The 17,423-nt window shown below is 39.1% G+C and overlaps 2 protein-coding genes across 2 annotated transcripts in view; one reads left to right on the top strand and one right to left on the bottom strand.

The window, feature by feature from the left end:
* The window catches only part of LOC145458562 (LIM/homeobox protein Lhx9-like), a 35,986-nt gene extending 18,819 nt beyond the window's left edge, over positions 1-17,167 (bottom strand). The window contains exons 1-3 of the mRNA XM_080336969.1: positions 12,442-17,167; positions 5,726-5,908; positions 5,336-5,426 (exon numbers count right to left, since the gene is read on the bottom strand). Coding sequence (XP_080193095.1) covers positions 5,336-5,426; positions 5,726-5,908; positions 12,442-12,478 — 311 coding nt within the window. The 5' untranslated portion in view covers positions 12,479-17,167. The remainder of the gene's footprint in view (positions 1-5,335; positions 5,427-5,725; positions 5,909-12,441) is intronic.
* LOC145458561 (nondiscriminating glutamyl-tRNA synthetase EARS2, mitochondrial-like) overlaps positions 1-17,423 on the top strand; it is a 205,182-nt gene that overhangs the window by 58,382 nt on the left and 129,377 nt on the right. The gene's annotated exons all lie outside the window — the stretch shown is intronic.

Below are 17,423 nucleotides of genomic sequence, written 5' to 3'. Positions count from 1 at the left end.
GCTCGGACCCCCTCCTTTCAAAATCCTCAAATTTAAGTTACTGTCGCGCCGTCGACCTATATCCCTCGCGAATTTGATGTACCCGACTCGAAATCTTGGATTGCACGATACGTTGATTGATCAAAGAGAATAGCAGACATGGCGACGACCATGTGACAACGAAGTTATCAAATACACACTGTCTTCCTGATCTGCGTACGCTGCAAAATGAACTGCCGTGGACGTTACAAACGAAGTCATAACTATCCACGTTCTTGATTGGTAAATAGCTCTGTAGTTCTGGCGATATAATGTAGGCGTGTAGCGCAACGTTATATGTTATACCGCCGAATACTTTGAGAATTGAGAAGTCGATCAGTATTTAGATTTTCGGAATCGTTACAGTAACATTCGATTAATATCAGATAGTCTACATTAAATTCCAAGCTATTTACGATGAATTACGTTATCGATGATGACGCTTGGTCCATCTGTGCTTCACCTCTCGATTCGCGCTTCATTTTCGAAACATAAATATGTAAATTGTGTGATTTGAGGGGGAAATGTACAATATCTTGTCATTCATGAACATCGATAAAAAATACCAATTGTGATTGAAGGTTTCACAATTTTCATTCACTCATCCTGACGACAGACGAGGTACCGCCACACTTGCCTCCACTGACCCGACGTCACTGATATATCACAGCCTAGAGTGGGTAGGGACTTATTCTGCTGTATTGACCATGTTTGGCTCCACCTACGCATGTGATCATGGGTTCTCGGCTTCTCGCAGGAGCATCACGACAAACCTTCGTTCTCGTAAATCAAGTTTCGCATACTTAGATAAGCCAACCAGCGTGAATGGTAGGAGTTTTTACAGAGAAAATGTGATTCCGTACGACGAATCCCATGTAGTGAGTTCGAATAGGTGTGAATTTTCAATTGTGACGTAACAGTTGATTGACATGTATGGCTCTTTGGGAGTTAAAATGTAAAAATAGGACCAATATGGCTCCTCGAACAAAAAAAGGTTTCCGACCCCTGAACCATAGGCAAATATCGATTTGGAAATATTTCGAAATGAATAAACTAAAGACTCACGTTTCCATCCACTCTTTCGTGAAACGAGGAGTGTACACGTACACTCGACACATGATGTCGTACGTTATGCTACTAAATTTCACTACGCGCTATTTCAATTATTTCCAGAGTCAGTACTGTTGTAATATCACTATGACTTTGATACCCGTCCGCACTTCTCATCGGCACTACTCAAATTCGACATCGAAATCGAATTTCGTTGTGACGCCTTAATCTGTTTACACGTTATAATCACCTTTGCAAGTTCGTTAGGTGGCGACCGGAAAATTGGGTTTTCCAAGTTTTATCGGTCGGAAATCGCGACACGGTGTTGAATTTGATGGAAAACAGCGGGGAAATATTTGCTAAAACTGAAACCAATCTAATTGCACCTATATAATGAAGAAATATTGCGCTGCAAAACCGACGAAAATCCGAAACCTCCATGGTCCTAATTTGCTTGTCTGAAGTATTGACTCTCGGGTTCAACAAGTTTGACCCGGCAACAACGTCATATTAGTTTTGGTTTGATCACAGTCAATAATACAATATTACTACTACTGCGGGACTTGTCCATGGAATGAATGTTACTAAACGAAAATTATTTTTATTCAGGAGCACATGGCTACGCTATGGCGTTCAATCATATGTGATAAATAGGGCGATTTGTTCTTGACCTAAAAAAAGGAAAGTTTTGACCTTCAAAATCAAAATCTTGACTTTTATGACCTTACAAAACTTAATTTTGACCAAATTTTGACCTCATGTATATCAATTATGTGTTTCCCACTTAATGTCAGAATTGTACTAGTTATCTTCATTTCTGGTTGAAACTGTTTGTCCTTACGAAGTAGTTTAGCCTAACAAAACTAGTTTGGCTGAAAAACTCACAAATTTTTACATGAAAAAAACTTTATTTTAACGAAATCTGGACCTATGAAGAATTCCAGTAGTTACATCACGCATTGTGATAGAAATAATTAGAATTTGTTGTAGTACAACGAATGATTCTTTCCTACATTTTCGGGTAGAAAGTGTCTGTCCTTACTAAGTACCTTGACAAGAATGGAGAAAGAATGTTCTATAGCAGCAGTTGTTGGCTGGCAACACTGAAGTTGTGCGTACACTGCTGGTGACACACCGTGTTGCTTCATTCTGACAATGTTGTCTACATCATGATTTTTCATCATGATATAAGAACCAATGCCCACGCAGTCTTGCTTCAGTTAGGATATTGCGGTACGTTGCTCATAACACCATGTCAGCATGTTTCATTTGACCGTGAGCAGATAACGGGCAGTCTACAACGGTAGGCCTGTAAAGTAGGCTTAAAGATGCTGTCACGTGTCAAATGACAAGTTCACCACCAGTGTAAACATTTACGATACAAACGAAATGCAGGTTGCAAATAAATTTTGACTTTGTAAACTATCTTGACAATTTGCTGACCTAACGCTACAATTTTGACTTATTTTGACATATCAGAAAATATCGCCCTAATGATAAGCATTGGGTATTTCAGCAGGTAGCTAGATTTCCAATGTTTGCAAACTACAAATTTTCATGATGACATAGGCTAGTTGGGAAGTAATGTTTTCTGCAATATGATTTTCCAGGTTTGAGAGCCCAATCCTACGATTAGATAGTTGTTTGCAGGACACTGCGTATATGTGTGACTTAATATTTCACACACAAAGTATCCTACTATAAGTGTTATCACATAGCACACCTTGTGGAATGCGAATATCTTTTTGTACTCTGGTATCGTCAATTTCCAAGATACTTGAAGGTACTTTTGACTTTAGTTCATAGTCAACACACTACAACTACGCAGTCTAACCGATACAAACGCGATGTTCCATGCACCGCGGTTACAAGTGATTTGATATCTCACGAGACAGGAATGGCAATGAGCCACGTCACGTCATAAACGACATCGCAAGAAGGCGATGATCAAGCTATTCAGCATCTTATCGATACCGGTCTCTAGTGGCTCGGACGGATGGAGAAGGTCCCGCGGGGTGAGAATCAGAGAGAAAATATAATCTTTCCATATTCTGCAGTTTATGTTGCTGAATTGCCCGTTTCGACACCTGCTAAGCTCTGACACCGTGTTAATTGCTGTATAAATGCGCATTTGTTGAAAAGCATACCAAAAGCAAGTTAAAAATATAGCAATGAAATACTTGATGAATTAATTCTATCCAAGTCTTACGCTTCCGTAACAAATGATCTCCAAAATCGAAATAGTGACAAGCCTCTGATTTCATTATATGCTATACAATTATTACGCAGCGGACCGTATAATTACATCAATGCTTTGTGGTATAAAATAGAAGCGTATAATCATATCGCAATTTAATGCGTATGTGAGACCGGGGCGAATGTCAGAGGCATGCTATTACGCATATTTCGGTATAGCTTGGCAGGAAACGAAGCTGAGAAGCGGTCACGTTGGTAGAACTATTCGTTTATATTGTACTAATGTAGTGTACTCGGTCAATTATATCACATTCGTTTAATATGTAGTATATTAATGTATGCATTTTTGCATAATATTTTGCAGTCCGAACAGATTTGTTTGCAATTCATATATCGCATTTCATTCCTATGGTTCCACGTGGTATCTATAGTAAGCTCTGAGTTAACAACCCAAGCCACAAAAATACCCTGTGGGAAAGTCAGGTTTAGACTACGCATACAGGGTAAACATGACCTTGACATTACCTGTGTGGGTAGCGATTAATCTCGGCATGCTTGGAGCATGCACTATTTTGAGGAAATTCGCGGATCGTGTATCTTACAGCACGCTACACGTTACGGCGCTATCAAACAATAGCGACGGCGACCTGCAACCGAAAACTTTCTCAAAGTATTCAACTGCTCGCGATACCACAGAGGTCAATTTCAAGGCCAGAAATTCGAAAAAACTAAAACCAAATCGACCCTACGACCAGGGTGGTATGGTGTTTCTTGATCACCATAGTGGATTATATTTCACCGAGTGCATCGTCACGCACTTCGGTTGCGGTTTGTTCTGATTGTAGGTAAACAAAACAGGGATTACTATAATAAAATGCCAAGGTCATAGGGAAAGTATTCCAGATGTAGCAGGGATGAAGATTCTTTAAATCGACTTTACATAGATATATACTTATATAGCTTAAAGCATTGTGGGAAAGCCTATAGACCATTTACACTATTACCCACAGGGAATGTGTGTTCGTCTACCATTTATAATGCCTTCAGGTACGCAATCTGTTTACAGTGATTCGGAAATATCTTCGTACTGTATACCCGAGAATACTTGACATCAGACTCCATTTGTTGAGGTGGGCGCTTTCCAATACACATATAGGACATTACACGTAATACTACTGAAGTTCAGAACCATTCCGGTACATTTATACGTGATAACGACGATGACGCGATGCTATTGTTATTGTTAGTACACCGAGAGAAATAAATTGGATATCCCTCATCAATACATGTCGCGAAAATCTACTCAAATGTCCCGAAGGTGTAATAAGCCGAACAATAGTACTGTCATGTCTTGACTCACTAAATCAGCTTACAAAATAAGGCTTGATTATTATTCAACATTTACCAGAGCTCCCAGCGACTGTACCATTTTACTTGGAAAAGGTTTGATGATGTGGACGCACTAGATAGGACGATAACTCATGCCAAGACAATTGTAGGCAACAAAGTCTCGATATAATCCTACGAATAAATCAAGTACCCGAAATAGAAAAGCGTAGCGGAATCACACAGCGCAAATACCGAATTCCTCGCGGTATTTGTTCGAGTTAATATGTAAATACTAGAAATGCACAACGGCAATGAATTATTTTGCCTGGCAACCAATTCATTTGTGACTCCTCTTTGATGTCAAGTATATATCGCTTCCGCGAAACATTCGAATGAAGAAATACATTGGCGGAAGCACGTAGCTTGTCTCGCTAAAATACGGCTGTAGGAGGATCGGAGAATTCCATTACAACCGTCAGACATGAACGGTAAGTTCACCGGTAGAATATTCTGCCTTTAAACTTTATAAGGAAGTAAAATCATTTTACGCTGTGGTATGCAGCATTACCAATTGGAAATTCCAAACATACTAAAAAACTAAGGGTGCAAACTATATGCGATCCGAAACATCAATTGTGGTTCATATACTACAAGAAAAGTAACACATACGCAAGCATGCAATCTTCGCCTCTCGGCGACGACTATTGGTCGAGAATATTGGATCGAAATGTCGAAAACTCACCGTTGATAGCATTCTTTGCAGTACAGTTTTGAGTTTTTGGAGAAACAAGATTCTTTGAAGGTCTGTTCACAACCGGTACAATGAACGCATTCTAAATACACATCGTGTAATATCAGGCATAATTAGAAATTTATATAGACAAAGGCCTAACAAATGGCAGGCGTGCAAGTATCACAAATTCACAACCCACAGTAGATTGTAAATTTCAAGTCAGAGCCAAGAGCTGAAATAGGCATATCGATTCTTCGATTACAATTATACGACGGAAAAATGAAAAAAGAGCAAGGCCGATATCATAGGTACATTTGGCGCCACGTAACTACATGGGAGGTTTAGAGAAACATATCCATAACTCAGTTCAAGAACTATTGTTCAATATTTTATGCTTACTTTCGTGCCAGCAACGGCCGTCGACTTTCATGTAGTATTTATCGAGAATTTCTTCGTTGCACGCCGTGCAGATTGATGGTGGGATCAATTCTTTCTTGATATGTAGTGTGTTTCTTTCTGGGAAAGTTGCCTCACTGCTTCCATCATCCGCCACGTTGATACCAGGGACGGCGACTTTGGATTCTGAAGGCGAATTTATTTTGTTCAATCCATCCTTCAACTATTCGCCGTATTCGTGGGATTGTAAGGACTGGAACGTACAAGTTTAAAACTAAGCATATAATGAAGCGACTGGGACCCTGCGCGATGGATGGGAGCGGATTATTTTAATTTCTGGGAGCATCATAGTCTACAATACTTGTGATTTAGTTTATATCACATATATATATTCAACATTTTCGTAATATTTTATCTTCTGGTGGGAAAGTATAATGTTAGGAAATTGGACCATTCAACTTAACGGGACTCTTGAAATTCGGACAAAAACTATGGTTTCAGACACGAATTCCCATTATTTTGTGATCAATTCATACAAACACATACAAACACATACTATAACACTTTATGGTATCAATATATGCAATGCCTAGCATTTCAAAACGGCGGGGAGCTCGCTATAAGTATGAATCTCCTATGACAATGACCAGAGGATTATGCACCGCTATCCTCATATTGTAGATAAACGTCAGCCTGTCACCCATTCCATCATATACTGATGTAAGGTTCCAGCTTGACAGATGGAAATTTGGAAGCGTGCTCGAGGGATCAGTAGCTACGGTCCGAATATTCACCTGGCTCATTCAATCCAATGGATGCCACCAGGGTACACTTATGGAAAATTACAATAATACATGTTGTAATGCCAGATAACATGTACTCATAGAGTTAACTGCATTGGTAGTGCGATTTATTTTTTGACATGTCAAAATAAGTCAAAATTTTGTCAAAATTGTAGCGTCAGGTCAAAAAATTGTCAAAATTGTTTACAAAGTCAAAAAGTTTTTGTAACCTGCTTTTCGTTTGTATTGCAGATGTTTGCACTGTCGGGGAACTTATCATTTGATATTTTACAGCTTGTTACCTACTTTATAGGCCTACTGTTGTAGACGGCCCATTGTCTGTTCATTATGAATCATAAACGGTCAAATGAAACAAATATGCTGACATCGTGTTATGCTCAACGTACCGCAATATCCTAACTGAAGCAAGACGGCGTGGGAATTGGTCTTTATATCAAGAAGCACATGACAAAAAATTGTGATGTATATAGGTAGACAACATTGTCAGAATGAAGCAACACGTTGTGTCTCCAGCGGTCTACGCACAACTTAAGTGTTCCCAACCAACAACTGCTGCACTGCTGCTGTTGAACATTCCTTCTCCATACTTGGCAAGTTACTTAGCAGTGACGTGCGGTCCAATGAGGCAGGTGAGGCAGTGCCTCACCTGTCGTCAGAGTGAGTAGGTGAAAATTGTGAAAACCCTCCATCGGCTCCATGCGTCGATGATTATTGATATTTTACATCGATGTTCATAAATAACTAAATTTGAACATTTTTTCACCCAATATCATCAATTTGCATCACTATTATTCAAAAATACAGCGCGAAACGAGAATTAAGGCACAGGTGAGGCACGGGCGGGTCGTGCGGGTCTCATCATAAATAGCTCGGAATTCATAACAACTGTTATCAATCAAATGCTATCGTCACACTGATTCCGAAAATCCAAATATTAACAGTGCCAGAGCACCAGAACCCCCCCTCCCCCCTAAAAAAATCACCAAGGAAGGTGACATTCGGCTTTATTACAGACAATGTCATCGCATAAAAACAATAGCCAGGTGAGGCACAAACAAATCTGCCTCATGCACTATTCGCTAACAATTGGACAATCGCAGCACAGTGGAACGCGCTATCGATTTCGGAATACAACAGTCATGTAGGAATTATATAATGGCGACGGTCAATACGTAATGCGGAGCAAATACATTCCCTTACCGGGGCCTACGTATCGTAGGCCCCGCCCTTACTTATGTAGTTGTTATATATTTTCCGTTAAATTGTGGTACGTATGCGATAGCTATACTTGCATAGGCTGCATTGTCGCTGTTTGTGGCCTTTATGCTGCGTTCAACTGCAATATCTATAACCCTTAATTGTGGTATGCGATAGCTACACTTACATAGCCTGCATTGTCATTGCTTGTGGTCAGTGGTGTCACTCCTAGTGTTTTACACTAGATTTAGTGTATTTTGACTTGACCTAGTGTCCTAGTGTCATTTCTTTCGAAATTCGGCAAATCTAGTGTTTTTTACTGAAAAAATATTTGTAAATGAGGATACTACTTTCATGAGCTTCGAATAATTTATAACGGTACTTGAAGAGATAGTGATTATTATCCGTCTAAACTTGCCCATTTAGCACAATAGCGACTAGTCCTACATGTATTGTAGAATGTGGCATTGCAACGGCTATCAGTGTGCAAAGAAAATGCTCTTTATTCCCGCTGCTGTTGTTATTCACATTTTGGGTCTCTTTATCAGGTACTTTACGTGCGTGCGTGGTTGTGTGTGTGTGTGTGTGTAGGGGGGGGGGGGGTTCGTGCCTCACCGCCATGAACCTCACCGCACGTCACTGATACTTAGTAAGGACAGACTCTTTCTACCCGAGAATGTAGGTAAGTATCTTTCGTTGTACTACAACAAACTCTAATTATTTCTACCATGATACGTGATGTAACTACTGGAATTCTTCATATAGGTCCGGATTTCGTTAAAATAAAGTTTTTTTCATGTAAAAATTTGTCAGCTTTTAAGTCAAAAAAGTTTTTTCAGGACCAACTACATTGTAAAAACAGACAGTTCAAACCAGAAATGAAGATAAGTAGTACAATTATAGCATTATGTGTGAGAACATCTTTACATACATGAGGGGAAAAATTTCTCAAAATGAAGTTTTTTAAGGTAAAAAAAAGTCAAAATTTTGCTTTTTTAGGTAAAAATCTTCCGTGTTTTACATCAAAAAAAATCTCCGAAGTCATATGTAGTTCGCGTAATTTAGCGGATCAGCACACCAAATTAAGCTGGTTACGTTTCAAAATGGCTACTACATATACGTGTCACGAATGAAACATTGTTGACGCTCAATGAAGAGTACATAGAACTATAGTGACATCATACACATTCACCGCCGCTGATCAAAGTGTTATCTGTTGCTGAAGAACAGTGAAACAGCTCGTAGTATTTATTCAGATGTTGCGAAGTGTTGCCATAGCACCACCGCGATTGCTACTTGTGAAGATCTTAGGAAAAGAATGAAATCGTGAGTGGATTTTCATAAATCGTAGATGCGCCTAATAGTGTAACTATATGAAGAGAAAGTAATGGTAGGCTTCGACATTTCTCTTTCCAAGAGCTGTGATATATTGTGTGATACTAAAGTCCTGTTTGTCGGTCGACATGTCTACATGCGATAGTTGAGCATGTGGGCTAAGCTTGGACTAGAATTGTGATAGGGTTAGGGTCACAGTCGGGGTTATGGTTAAGCTTGGCGTTAGTTTTGGGATTATAGAGTCACATGCCCAAATGTCGCATGTACAAGTACAACTACCGTATTTTAGTGTGTCACATTTTCAAATATCGGGCAACTTTCATGCATAGGCAATAGGAATGCACGCATAGCATGGAAATGCATTGGTAATATCTGGATAACCAATACCACAACAATTTTGCTGTGAGAATAAAGATGGTCTTACATAAACTTCAGGAGCTGCCCTGTACCGTAAACAGAGGGGTATAGCACTCATACCCGACTCCGAATTTTGATTTTAACACCGTGATATTGTGGTCGTTTGCTACGTCTCACTATGTCCCTTTCTTTTTCGAAAATTCTCTCCCCATCCAAACACTTTTCATTCACAACGCCAGTCTTGATCTTACATTATGCCGTGTATCCGCCTAACGCGGATCATCATTAAATCTGGTCTCGATATATGTGTGTACAGTACATCTACATTATACAATGATCGTGTCCATCATGCCGAATGATATTTCATTATAGAGGGAGAGAGATAACCTGTAATTTGTCAATCGTGCAAATTAATACATCACAAATCTGCAGTGGAAGGGAATGTTGTACAAATTTAAGAAACCACCGTATAGACGGGTGACTCGATATATCAGCCCCATCAAAGCCAAGCCAACCACGCCAGGAGCATCTAACTATACCCTGAAGTCGTTACAGTCAAAAATAATAACTGAACAAATAAATGTAAATTAACTGTACGACCGATGACAGTGCTCGAGACTACTAGACCTTTATCTGATATATATGGAAACATCCCACAACAGTTTCGTCTCTTGTCCTTTTATATTATCTCTGTTACATTTCATTCAGTGTGCATTGTGTGCAATGTGCATGTGCAATTTTGCATGTATCTTATTCACATGTTGTAGGAAGCGGTTTGTGACCAATGACCATATCAGACTCCGTCACTATAGGCCTACGTGTCGTTCCAATGAATATTGGTACCCTGATGCAAAATGTTTTTCGATGGTGATACTCGACCAAACGAGGTTCCGAGACTAATACATACAGCGGTGAAAATGAAATAATTTTCGTGTAGAGACATATATATATATATTAGTTAGTTCGACAAAATCACCCAAACACATCTGTTTATTGAGTGGGTTGGCTAATCTAACTAGAACGAGGGCTTGCATGGCAAACATGGGCCCTCTAAAGTCCGAATTGCTGCGTTTTCGCTACGGAGTCGATCAGAAATCGCAACCGTCTGTGCTTCCGTCGGACATGACGGGATCCTTGATGTATTAAGATAGTCGAGTACAAAGGCACGCATGCATGAAACAACTTTGGACCTTTCCTTTCCGGGGTGTCCAAGTAATGCCAATGAACTCCCCGTGACTCATCCTAGGTCGTGAACTAATCTTTGAAATCCACACTAACCCAGCTTAGAGGTCGATTGACAGTGATCCAACACGGCGATTAAAATAGCCACGTTACTTGAAGTTAGCCTACGGTCAAATCCCTTGGCGGGAGGCCGACCAGTAGCATGATTGAAAACAATTAATATCAATATCGCTGTATGTTGCACAACCTTTCCACGGGACAGTACACAGGAACAAAATATCATCACCAAAACACAAAAATGAAGGATTTCGATACCGGGGTATTATCAGGCTGCCGTGTTGGTCACTCGACATCAGAACCAAATCACGGCATATTGGCATACACAAATATATCTTATCCAGTTACCCCACAGTTTTGACGAAATTTGGTCGTGAGTGCAGTAGCTTTGTATACCCTATCGTATGTTGCTATTGGATACGTCCCAATGAATTGTCATAACATGGATGACAGGAGACACACTCGAACATTCATAGCATTTTATTATGACTTTTATTATAGGTAAAAACTTGATAGTGACGATTAGGATGTTCCTGTAACTTGTATTATTGTTGATGACCTGATGAATAACCCATACCACAAGCGGCCAGATGAGCATGTTGTAATATTCCCTTATCTGATATTTGAGCTTGATTTTACATTTTGATAACAGATGAGATGACGTTTTTGAGCTATGCGATCATTCTGCCTTATCTCTACTCAAGTGAATTCGTTACTTAAGGTTATTTCAAACTTGATACACACCGTGACCAATCAGGTGGTCACGCACCACTAGGCCAGCGGACCAATCGTGTAATCCAGTGGTTTCCATACCTTTTTCAGCTAGTGACACAGTAGAAAAGTTATAGAACTGTTGCAGCACACTTACCAGATGAGAAAAAAAATCATCTGTTATGGCGATGAATGTGCTTATTTATGAGAACATATATACTAATGGTACAAGGTTACATAGTATAAAATAAACCGGCCTTTTCTTGTCAATTTCAAGTTGTCCCTCGTTTACAGATTTTTTTTAAATTTCATTTAAAACATAATAGTCATGCTCAGTGTTCACATATCCATGAATATGCAAATCGAGTTAAAATTTTGATTGCTTCTGCACCGATCATGATATAGGCTGAAACAGTGCTTTAAAATCGGATCGTTCCATAAATCAATGAGCTTTTCTTATTCTTCTGCAGAAAGATTTCTTGATTAATTGCTTCCAATCGGATAAACTACCCAGCTAAAATTGTTATCAGCGAATTTTGAGAAGTAACGCTACACTATGCTCTATCGCAAATGCCATAGTCGGTTCTATCGTCGTATGTGCTTGTTTAAGATCTATTGCAGCTGTTAAAGTATTTTTAAGTCGCACATGCTTGTCTGAATGCCCGATTTTAAGTATTTATACAGTTCTTTTCCAAAATTCCAAACGATTTGTCGCGTACCTGAGAATCTGTGTAATATGGAGAATTTCAACGACGCATTTGTAAGCAAGGAAAAGATACCACCAATATATAGTAAATATTAGCAAAACCCTGTCTAATTTTATATTTTGTACATTGTGACTATTTATGACTCTACTTCATTGCTAAGAACTTTGCATTGTGTCTGCAGCTAACCGCCCATGGCGATTATTGCAATTAACGAGTCCCGTGACAGTCCATTTCTGGTTTGTGTGTTTTTCTGCAGCTATTGATTCCCAACAACACAACACACATAACATTCTTGAACGCCATATTTACGGTTGCAGCGTCCTCCGTTAAACTTCGACGTGGCAAACTGCATACGAGTATTCGGCCTTACCTTCCCCTGAGATTGCTTCGTCCTCCATTTTTGTCATTTCGATTTCCCATGCGGGCCTGTCTCTGCTCTCGTGTTTCAGAATGTTGCCTTTCTTCGTATACAGCGATCGGCGTCTTCTACCAGGAATTCAGGTAAAAATTATGCTTGAAAATCCCATAATCATAGCCTAAATCTTACAGTTGTTTGGCTGAAATATCACGAACGTGCGATTAATTAGTTTCCCGAGTACTTAGATTGGAAATTCTCATTTTGATTGCCGTGGAAGTTTGCTGCGTACCTCACGTTTACTACGAGCATGTAATCAGTAGATGCTAGAAACCCTACAAGTTTAATTGATGTCAATTCCTAACCCAGCATTCATTAGCACGTATTTTTGCTTAATATTCACCGTATGTTGTCGATATGCGTATTAGACAATGCGTAATCTGCTGGACTGTTGCTGGTGGACATACGGTATATTCGCGTCGCTCTGAGCGTCAATCGCTGCTCTGAATTCTCGCTGCCGGTTTGCAGCAGTAGCAGCAATATATCGTGTTTTCCTTCCTTGCATTATGATTGTGTAGAATTGTACATGGCATAACTGATGTAAAGTCCCATCATTACTGTATCGAAGTGCTCTTTAGGCACAATCGCAGAGCTCAGCAACATATTCGATTGTGGAATTCTGATAGCAGAGCCTCTAAAGAAATGTTCATTCTTCATGGTGGCGTGGTATTGGTTTGTTCGGGCTTATTTTTAGAACAAAATAAAAGAGCACGAGAAAGGCACCTTGAAATGATAGCATTTTGACGTAATTACTGGTTTCTAATAGTATCATCTAGTTTGATTCCGTGATACTTCCTCGGTATTTATCTACAAGCCACAATTCAATGGCTCTTTATTTTACCGATTAATCCTGTTCGAAGATTTCATTTATTTGCGACAAGATATAGGATACAAGTTTCTCGGACATACAAGTTGTCATACCCAATGTACCCAAGTTTACACACGGATAGTGTACATTACCAGTTGGAATATTGACAGCTCTGCAATACCTGGCATCAAGCTGATTTACAGTTGCTATATTTATTGTGCTAGAAAGTTACAAATGCTTTCGTCTATTATAGTGTTAACTTGTTTGAAAATAAATAGTTTCACGCATCAGCGAAGTCTCAACTTTTCTGCCTCTTTCCTTTGCCGAATATGTTATTCTCGACCAATTTGACATTCAAATTCTCTCCCTTTGAATTATATTCAGGCATTTAAGAATGCACAATTCGGTATTCAAAACCACGCAAACGAAAACATCAGCAATTGTTCAAATTTGGCAAAACTATATCTCAATATTTCGTGAAAGCTTAGTTAAATTACCGCGCTCCTTGCGACACTTGATAAGTAATTCTCGCATCTTCATTCTTCATGCGCGTCTGGTATAGTAGATAGTATCAACATGCTTTCCTGCTGTGACCATGTTCTTGTAATTTAGATGACTGACCAATGCGTATCTCGTCCCAGCAGTTAAAGGGACTCACAAAATTATCGAAGTATGTCGAAATATTTAGTGATTACCGTAGGATAACGTGACAGTTGAATACGAATGCTTGCTGCGCGTGTACATTACACACCGAATGCGCGCCATTTTGTGCAAATTGTGAACTTGCCTACGAGCATGGTACTCGCGCTTAAAAGCTCTAACAGTATTGCTAACGACAGAAAAATCGATTTTGTCGTTAAGTCTGCTTCAGATTACGTATAGTGCACAATATGATGTTCTAATTCTCATTCTCAAACCCACAGACAAGCAAAAAGTCATGGGTGTTAGCGATCTAATTTGCGTATACCAGCACATAGATCAATATACTATGGTCAGCAGACCAGATTATATTTCAAAGTGAGTCTTTTTATACGAAAATAGTAATCAAAAATGCGCATTTTAGATTTCCCACCAAGCATGAGATGTCTGGAGGCGACTGGGAGCATGATTGAGGAGTGTAAAATTAGGATTGAGACGCAAAGGCTATAAATCTAAATTAAACAAGCATAGGTATCAGACATTTGCAGACACAGACATTAATATAACGAACACTGTGATTTGATCAAACACTGTTTGCCATGCCGCACGACACTGGAAGGTCATGAATTATAAATATCATACCACAGGAATAAAATATCTTGATCTCGATCGCTACACGATATCACTTGTATGAAACAACCATTTGTCAACGCTGAACACTTGTTCCGTTATTTTCAGCATTAAGATCAGTATCTCCGACACATTAGATATTGGATTTCAACAATTCCCTTTATACTCTTCTTCCTTTTGCATTGTATAAAAGCAGCTGGGAACAACCCTATCATTAAAGTGTAATCGAATTGATATTTGACTTTGATTCTTATGGAGGGTATCATGATAATCACGATTACATTGCAATCAGTCGCGGGATGGCCGATGTGAAAACCACAATTTCCTCATAATCACTGTCAACCAGCGACGAATCTTATGTTATAAAACACCATTACGACTACTTTCTTTGCTGTAATTTCACTATCTGATATCACAAGGAGCAACTGATCGAAAACTTCTGGGATCTCTTAGTCCGAGCAACGTGAGATCCACATATTCTTAAAATCTTATCTTGAGTCTGATTTATACGATTTTGTACGTATATATATGACACACGGACGATGTATATAAATAGGCTGATCTGATATCTCAAAATGTCGATTAAAATAGGTGTCCCTCGAATATCACTGATTTATATTTAAAATGATTACTATTATCGACGGTCCGCTAAGAAGCATTTTCTCGTCTAAATAGCTTACCAATATCATATTATACAAATGCAGTGTGTAAAGAACCTCTCTCCGATATACCTGCAGGTCGCGCGACAAAATGGTCTACCTGCCACCGAGAGTAAATAGCATGTCATCGTCACGTATGGCTACTAAGTTGTCGATCCATACACGCAGTTTCGTGACTGCTGTCTGAGAATTGAACATTGGTGTTGAACACACCAGTCAAGTAGTTATAATGCCTTATTATGATTACTTTTGTTATTTATTCGCAGCTCTGTGAGACACACCACGTTATGGCGTGCAAGTATTTGTATCGATAAATAATTAAAATTTTGTTGAGCATTTCATGAAGCAAGGATATTCAAGTATACACAGTATACCCACTCATTCCCGTCTTCGTTTCACTAGAATTAGACAAACATAAAGTGTTCGCGACTTGCTAGTCTCATTACATTTACCAGTAGCAACTGACTTAAAATATACGACTCAAGAATGCACAGAACGAAACGGGAATAATTCATTATGAGAGTCGAACAAAAATATATAAGAACAGACTATTCGTCTATGGAAACAATTCGAACGATAGGACTATGATATATCATATTCGCAAATGACATTGATACGCACAAGAACGCCTTATTAATTATGCCATATCTCTAAACATTCAGAATATTGTCCCATGTCTCTGATCACTATAGCATATATTAACTTCAGCACAATCGCATGCAGGAAAGCTGAGATAAGCATGTTGCCTAAATGCGGTAAATATATTTACTGTTGTTTCAATATTCGATTTAATTCGAAACCTGCATGCAAGAAACTTTCTATGGGATTTCAGCGCAGGACTTCCTATAAATATCTACAATGAAGATGCACTTATTTGTAACGCAACACCTGGGGGTCAGCCGTCTTTGCTGAACTTCTTATCTCTCAATTGCATTTTCTCAACGCGCATTGCAAGAACGACTTTTTGGCAATCTGTTTTGGCGATCGTAATCAATGCAACAGCGCAAGGTGCTCCCACGCGTAATCTGCATCAGTTGTCAACATTCGTTGTGGATATGTAAACCCGGCGTGCTTGATATTGTAGGTAAGAATATAATAACTAGAAATGAATATTCTCGCAACCACTATAAGTTTAGACATACATATCTTAAGAGTAGTTTTAGATGTTATATCCGTGTGAAACACCGATTCTCTGAGTAACTAATCCACGGAATGAAACATAACGGCGGCAGCGATTCCATAGTATATCGTGCTCTTGGGCATGGGCGATCGTATTAAACAAAACAATATGTTCGTATTGTTAATTTATTCACTGCAAGCTTTTCGGCTGTCTCTCATCAGTAGTCGACAGTGATTTCCGATGAAATACAGAAAAATCAGATGAGATCACACCTTTAGATTCACATACAGTCTTAAGTTCCATCAGTTTGTTTCACTCGCATACCAACAGCTCAAAATATCTAACATAAACGAAACCCGAGAATTTGTCTTTAAATAGAGTTTTTTGTCTCTCATTATGCACGCACGCTGAAAGGAGTTGCAGCTATTTGTTAAACTAATCATCTGCTAATTGAAAACATTCTGCTTATCCTTACGCTATAATGTCAATCTAACTCCTCTACCAGCTATCATCCACAGTAATGTTAAACAGGTTTAGGCGGCGCTCTAATAGAAATATGAAGCCCTAACGAATATAAATTTCCCGCTATACCAAATGTGTAATTTGACTGCTATGATTTCGGAAGTATTCACCAACGAAGTCGCATATATTTTGCGGTTGCAAACAAGGAAATAACACAGATCATCTATTTGACCGCAGCGTCACAAATGCTTGACGGAAATCTTATCGCCATCGCACAGAGATCGAAAACTGATATGGCCGAGATCTTATCATTCACAGGAAACCTCTCGAAATGGCATTAATAGTTAAAATGTATGTAAATTATACTGACAAATTCTTGCTATGTGTATATATTCGTGGCTCATCATGGCTAGGGTTGACACAAGTATTCGGGTACTGAAATCGGCCGTTGCCAGTGCAAGTTATAGATCAACGGGAATTTTATCGTCGACACTTGCTTCCCTCCGTGGAAACCGTTAAATCTAAATCGGTTGTAAAGCAGCATCTGGGACAGACAACACAAAGGAACGCATGTGAGTGGAAACGAAATTTCTGTGAAGCAGTGATCAACCCAGGACAT

The sequence above is a fragment of the Botryllus schlosseri genome, chromosome 16 (genome assembly GCF_051294905.1).
Source record: "Botryllus schlosseri isolate E-star chromosome 16, Bs_hap1, whole genome shotgun sequence".
NCBI lineage: Eukaryota > Metazoa > Chordata > Ascidiacea > Stolidobranchia > Styelidae > Botryllus > Botryllus schlosseri.
The sequence above is the reverse complement of the archived record's forward strand: the minus strand, read 5'-3'. Positions and strand labels throughout refer to the sequence as shown.